Here is a 6,933-nt window from a genome sequence, read left to right on the forward strand (position 1 = left end):
GCTTTGTTTACCTGTCGCGATTATTGGCAGTGGTATGGAGAGGAATTAGAGTGCACAGCCTTAGCAAGAGAGGCTAGTTCAGACAGAGCCCTGCAGAAATGCTGCCTCCAGTATCCAGCGAGCCTCTCAGTACCTAGCACGGCTCTCTCTGTGGTGTTCAAATTTGCTTTGGAGATCTGTCCGTAAGTAAAAGATTTTGAAACAATTAAACCAAGGTACAGTGATTCGTTGTGGGAAGACATCCATTGGGTAACATCTACTGAGGACAACAGGGCCATATTCTACAGATTATTACGGGGTATTTGCTTATTACTCAAATTGTTCCCATTTTGCTTCTGAAAATGTCAGTATCAGAAGCCCTTATATAATCTGTAGTAGTGGACCGTTCAGACTTTTAATACGCATTTTAACAAGAAACCTTCACCTTTCCAATCTTCTCTGTTTGCACTTGTTTCCATCCCCGTCTCTCGGCAGCAGATTCCCAACGTGCAAACGATGACCAAAAGGCAGGAACAACAAGCCAGGCAGGAGTACCAAGATCAGAGCAGCTTCGCCTGCCATTACCTGCCTCAAAACATGGGGCACTTGAAAGATTTGGATAGCCATCCAAAGAAGTGAGTCGGTTGAGGTGTCACTAAAGCCTCCGAGTCCGAGACGTCACGGAGACCGAGACCTAATGACATGGGACCGTTACTGTCGGCTCCTGCTGGCCATTTACGAAAGCATCATCCCGTTCTCATCCGTCCAAACGCTCTCTGCGTTTCTGATCAGCACTTGTTACAGGAGGTATAAGGCACAGAGAGGTACCTAATCGGAGCAGATGCTTTCCTCAGAGGTCTGAGCTTTGGGCGGTCAGTACAATATTGAACACTTCTGACACTCCTTGTAACGCCTCTGCAGGGAAGTGAATACTTTCGACTCCTACAAAGCACTCAGAATGCCTAACGGGGCAGAAAAGGCTTCAGGCACTTTTAACAGATAAATTACCACCAAAAAAAGGATCATTCAAAAATAATCAAAGCACAGCAGTGTACCTGGATGGCAGGGCGGTGGAGCCATCGCTAGATGGTGTTTTAGGACTCCAGAAGGTTTGCCACAGTTTCTCAAGATAATGAAATTGAAGAGTCATTACAACATCCCAAGTCACCTAACAACAAAGAACGCAGCTCATTAGCTGCCCTCCTAGCACCTTGACACACAGTGTAGGCATAAATTTCATGTGCTGTCGTTTAGATTTTATAATTTACAAGAAGACTAACAGAAAGGGCATTGTTTTAATAATCAACATAACATAAAACAGGTCCCACAATGAAAAAATAAGATAAAGCGCAATATTTCAGCTGTAATACCTAGCAAATCAAGCATTCCCTATTATATTCTAGCTTTTCCCAAGAGCAGGATACGAGATGAGCACATGAATTATCTCCCACATCAATTAATAAGGCAATTAAAATAATTCCATAGAATCACCTCACAGTGTCGACTGTAAAGAGCAGGATTCTCACATCATTCACGGTGACCCCTTCTTGTAAGAGGCTGTTACCTAGATCAGGGGCCGGGAACTCAGGAAAGACATGGGTTACATCCAGGGGAAAAAAAAATGGTGGGGAAAGATGGTGAGAGTTAGGCAGGACTCAATGAGCCGGACTACTGGTGAGTGCAAGGCGCTGCTGTCTTTCATGCTTCAGCTGGGGATGAAAAAGGAGAAATGAGGCCAATAATCTAGTGCTTTCCCCATTCACGCTGCTATGCTGGGCAAAAAGCAAACAATCGCAGCCTGCTTTATTTACTGTTGAAAGGAAAATGTTTTCTTTCCCTTTGTAATGAAAGAAACAAGAATACGTTGCCCTCATCTACTGCGCCTCCCATTACGTTTTCTCTGGAGCCTGAAAAATGTCTCTGTGGTAATTGGAGGGTACAATGGAAAATATAATTGGACAGAGACGTATCAGCAGCAGTTGTACTGCAGAGGAGGCCCAGAGCTGGCCAGGGTTTGGTATCTCTGCTGGAGAGGACGGAGACACGTAGATCCACACAGCAAAGCCAGAGAGCCTGTCTCCTAAGAGAAGGTCCGTAGGGATCGTCTGCATCTGATACATACTGCAGCCTTTGCAATGCAGAGACTCGCTCTTCTCCCTCCGGCTGCCTGCCTTAGCAAGGCTCTTCAGGACCTCCACGCCTTCCATCCAACTGGGACAAAACCCCATGGATTAAAACCATACTTAGAGGGAACCAACAGACCTGAGGGTACAAGGAAAAAGCCTTCCTGTGGGTGTGGGAGTCAGCAAATACACTTAGCAAGTGTGATGTTACGAGAGCGTGGCTTGGGATTTACAGAGGCACAGGCAAACACATAGACGTTGTTTGCAACACAGTCATGCAGAGTTTTGTGTTTCTCATGTCATACAGGAGGTTAACATTCTAGGGCAGCATTTGAGGGTTGACTCTTTCTAGCATCTAGTCAAGTGGAGGGGCAAAATGAGAACTTCCTTTTGAAAAGCACTCCTCAAGACAGAATGAAAGGCAAGTTTGCCCAACGTGACACCAATAAAAGAAGAAACTGAGAAGCAGAGCTGGAGCGGGTGCCGGAGCGCAGGCTCTCCGTCTCGGGAGCTGACTTTTGCATTTACTTTCTGTTTGGGAGCTGAAGAAATAAGTTCTTCTGCTCCTTCTTCACTCCAGCAAGAACCAGAAGTGTCTGTGCTTCCAGGAGACAATTCCAAATTCCTTTGCACATGGTGTTTTTATATTCAGAATTGCTCAGACGTAAGACAAACCACAGCACTATTTAACTTGCACTGTGGCACAAAGGAAAAAAATTCCAATAGCCCAAACAAAACCCCAAAGCCACCCAAGCACAACACAAGCCCCCAAGTTCTTCACACTGATTTGGCAGAACAAGTCCATAGCCGAGGTCCTAGGACAGTTTGGTCAGAGGGAGGCAGTGAAAAGCACCACATACGGTGGCATTCTCTCTAGCAGCGGGCTGGATCAAGCCGCTGGCAAACAGAACAGGCAGATAAACGCTGTTTCATAGAATCATGGAATAGTTTGGCTTGGAAAGGAGTTTTAGGGGCCATCTAGTCATAGGGGTTATTGGGAGGTGGCAAGACGGTATTGGGGAGCCAAGGGAGTTTTGGTGGGGTGGCAGGGATGTGGAGGAGATGGAGGGAGTGGGTGGTGGTTGAGTAGGGGTGGTGTACTTTGGGGGTAGGTTGGGGCAGGAGGGGATGTCGTAGGTTTGCTGGTATCTGTTGTGTTGGTTTCTGTTTCCATGAAAAGCTGTTTGTGCAAATGGCTGTGTGCCCGCGTGGGAGGGGGAGGGAGCACAGGGGCCACCGGGAAAGGGCACCCAAGGGGTACAGAAGCCCTGCTGAGCCCCAAATCACAGCCAGCGAGCCCCAAAGGGCACCAAGACACAGCCAGGGCCGACTCAGTGCCCACAGGGCAGGCAATGGCAGGGGGGACAGCACGGACACAGGCTTCCCCGGGCAAAGCGGCCCTTTGGTGGGGGAGCCACGACAGACAGCTCCTTGCAGGACTCACGGACACAGCCCCACGCAGAAAGCAGCACGGGGCCCCTGGGACAGGGACACAGCTCGGGGGCTGGGGAGGGCACAGACACGCCCCAACAAGACCTGCAAGGCCTCCGTCTTGAGCACGACCAGCGTCCCCTCCAGCAGGGACAGGGCTCATTGCAAAGGCCCTCAAAGCCAATCAAGACAATCACACCCTTCCTCAGGCCCACCTCACTCAGCCCCAGAGACCGGCTTTGCCTCCCTCACCCCCCAAAATAACCCAAATCACCCCCAGAATGGCGAGGGAGGGAGCTGCAGGCCAGCCAGGGACCCCCCTCCCCTTCTCTGCCTCCACTGTGGGCAGCCGCAACACTAAATAGGATGGGGGGTGGGGGTGAGAGGGGTTGGAAATAATTAAAAAGAAAAAACTCACTGCAGCAGCCAGAAAGTGCCTGGAAGTTTCACCCCTCTTTATTGCCTATTTCCCATCCGAGATCCACAACGTGGGCCAGTGCAGCCAACGACGACTTCGGGGAGCCACCTCAGCTTTGCGGGTGGGGCTTGCAGAAGGTGCGGGGTGAGGTCCCGTCAGAGCAGCCCCCAGCACCGGCGGTCGTAGGGGATAAGCCCCTTCCTTTGAGCAGTCTCAGTGACGCCGCTGGGGTGCTGGGAGCCCCTCTGGAGCCTGCACAGGCGCGCTCTCGGTGCCACCAGCATGTTATGGCGCAGTTCCTGGGGTCGCTGCTGCTCAGCATCTCGTCTCACATGCTGACCTGCTCCGAGCATCGTCATCAACCGATAACTACCGTCCCCTGCACCAGCTGCACCACCACTGCCCGCAGCTCTCAGGGCCCACACAGAGTTATTGTGCTCGAGTGAAGTGGAAAAGAAAAAAAGAAAAATCCCCAAACGCAAAGGTCAATGAGCCTCAGTGCTGGAGGGTAAGCTTTCCTCTCCCCATGCTGCTGCTGAAGCCCTTGGTGCCATCAGGGCCATTGGGCAGGCGAAGCACCCCACCCCGCAGGCCAAGGGGCTCAGGCACCCGATTTCCTGCCAGGGAATTTCTGGGAGGAGGTGTGGCATGCAGAGCAGGCCTGCTGCCCCTGGGTACCCACGTATCCACCCCGCTCCCCCAGCCGCAGCCGTGGGGCCACTCCGTGTTGGAGCGGAAGCCGTGGCAGCCACCGGTGCCCAAGCCCATCCCGAGCGGGGGGAAGACTTTCCTGGTGAGGAGCGATCTTGTAAAGGTGTTGCTGAAGTCCCTGGGCTGGAAGGTGCTGCATGGGCAGGTGGGTGCTGAGGGTTCCGTGTTCAGGAGCAGGGACGGTGACACTGGAGCATTGCCTGACTCCGGAGAGCGGTAGAGCACGGAGCCCCCAATGCCATCGGGGAAGATCGTGGCCGCCGCCTGCGCCTTCCAATCCCACTGGTGGCCCAGCTTCTTCGCCACCTCCCTCTTGTTCTGAGGTTCCTTCTTGGAGACCTTCCAGCAGAGCCAGACCACCCTGATGCTCTCACCGCACTGGTGGCTTCGGCGGCCGAGGTGCTCAAAGGCCCTGCGAGCGCTCCCCAGCCTATCGTACTCCACCAGGGCACAGCGCTTTCTCAGCAGCTCGGGGAAGAGCGACGTGTATTTCCGCACATCCGAGGGCAGCTTGCGGCCCGGCTGCAGGATGCGGATGGATACAATGGCACCAAAGGGGCTGAACATACTCACGATGGTCTCCATGAAGTTATTCTGGATCGGCAGCAGCTCCCAGGCCAGCAGCAGTTTGCTGGGGGAGAAGCTCCGCAGGGACTCGGAAAGGGGGACCCGCCGCCTCACTTTGGTGCCCTCCTTGTTCACTTCCAGCAGCTCCGAGAACTGCAGGGCGTAGAGTGTGAGCCGCCAGTCACGCGTCAGGTATTTCATCTGTGGGAGAAAGGGAGCCACTGCGTCCCCATGAGTGTCCCCAGGCAGGGACCACCCTCAATCCATCATCCAGGCACGCTGAAGTCACGGCAAGGCACCATCCCCCTTTCACATGAGCAGATGCGGGTCTGCAGCAGGTGGTCTCCAGTGCCCCTGGATTGCAGCAACAAGCTGCCGCTTCCCAGTACCTCACACCAGCAGCACTTCACTGCGCTTTTTTGGTTAAGGGATGGTCTCTCCCAAAGCAGCGCGGGGGAACAACGGGCAGAAGAGGCAAATCCAGCACTGAGGACTGTTCACTGCTTCCCCAGCCACCCTCCCTGGTTGCAGAACTGCTGCAGCACATCGAGGGCAGGGAGCAGAGCCCAGCTCTGCACCACCAGCACTTCCCTGGGACACAGACAGCCTGAGGGGAGCCTGGACCTCCCCACACACCCCACCAGAGACACACAGAGCACACCCAGACACCCTCCACCCAAAGGCCCTTTCCCACCCCGGCTGGCAGGTGCCATGGGCTGCCTACCTCCTTGAAGGACGTCAGCAGTTTGATGCTGACGAAGCCCATCTTGTTGTTTTGGACATGTTTCAGAAGGAAAGCATCCTTGGACAGGTTCTCATCAGAAAAGTAGAACTCCACCTGGGACACAATTCTCCGGACCAGCTGCGGGTCGGGGGCGGAGGAGCTGCAGTCCAACAGATCAGCCCCACAGACATCGCTTTCATCAGAGAAGCTCCTGGCAGAGCAGCAGAGACAGGGGTGTGAGCTGGTGGCCTTTGGGACGCACAGCACTGCCTGGTCTCAGCTACAACTGTGCAGATGGCAGAGACACCGCAGAGACCCAGGGCCATCAGCTACAGGGGAGCAACGCCAGCCTGCACCCCGAGTGCCTCCCAATGCTGGGAGCACCAATGCCAGACCGTGAACCCCAATCCATCCCCGACAATGGACACATTCCCCTGGGGACAAACACGAGGCAAGAGCAGGGCTCAGCCCCCGCACGCATCCCAGCGGACACATACCCATTGAAGCTATTTAAGAAGTCCTCCTCTCTGATCAGGGTGAGCGAGCGGCTCTGCGGTGGAAGGAGATGCCGCGCCGGGAAGGAACTCCTTTGTTCCAGCTGAGGGGTGCTGCAGCTGGGCTGGGAAGCGAGCCCTGAGGCCACCCCGGAACTACCTGATGACATTGTCCTTCACCTGGGACATTACAAAGGAGAAGCACAGTGGTAGGAGGCTTCCCAGCTGCAGCCAGCCCCAGGGCAGAGCCCTGCTCTGGGTTGCAGCCCCCAGCCCAGGGATGGGGGAGCAGAGGCAGCTCGTTGCTGTGCCCTTACCTGCTTAGCAGTGCTGAGAAAGGCAGAAAGAGCTGGCTTTACCTCCTAGAGACTTGCAAGCAGCAGGCCCCAAACCTCCCCTCCTCCAAACTAAGGCTCCTAAAAGACAAAGTGAACTGAAGAAAGGTAAAGCCCTTAGAGCACCCAAGCTGCTGGCTTATAAAGGCAG

At 54.1% G+C, this 6,933-nt stretch overlaps 1 protein-coding gene across 1 annotated transcript; it reads right to left on the reverse strand.

The window, feature by feature from the left end:
• Positions 1-4,446: 4,446 nt before the first annotated feature.
• On the reverse strand, positions 4,447-6,617 carry LOC142049701 (la-related protein 6-like). The gene is made up of 3 exons (XM_075077629.1): positions 6,451-6,617; positions 5,954-6,164; positions 4,447-5,430 (listed from the first exon to the last, which is right to left on the reverse strand). The coding sequence occupies exons 1-3, from the start codon at positions 6,615-6,617 to the stop codon at positions 4,447-4,449; spliced, it is 1,362 nt and encodes a 453-aa protein (XP_074933730.1).
• Positions 6,618-6,933: the final 316 nt, after the last annotated feature.

The sequence above is a fragment of the Phalacrocorax aristotelis genome, chromosome W (assembly GCF_949628215.1).
Source record: "Phalacrocorax aristotelis chromosome W, bGulAri2.1, whole genome shotgun sequence".
Classification (NCBI taxonomy): Eukaryota; Metazoa; Chordata; class Aves; order Suliformes; family Phalacrocoracidae; genus Phalacrocorax; species Phalacrocorax aristotelis.

Excerpts from the sequence above, each read along its gene's own strand:
- LOC142049701 (XM_075077629.1), bottom strand. The coding sequence starts at position 6,617 with ATGTCATCAGGTAGTTCCGGGGTGGCCTCAGGGCTCGCTTCCCAGCCC. Across the intron at positions 6,165-6,450 it reads TTCTTAAATAGCTTCAATGG|GAGCTTCTCTGATGAAAGCG; the intron begins GTATGTGTCCGC and ends CTGCTCTGCCAG. Across the intron at positions 5,431-5,953 it reads TGCTGACGTCCTTCAAGGAG|ATGAAATACCTGACGCGTGA; the intron begins GTAGGCAGCCCA and ends TTTCTCCCACAG.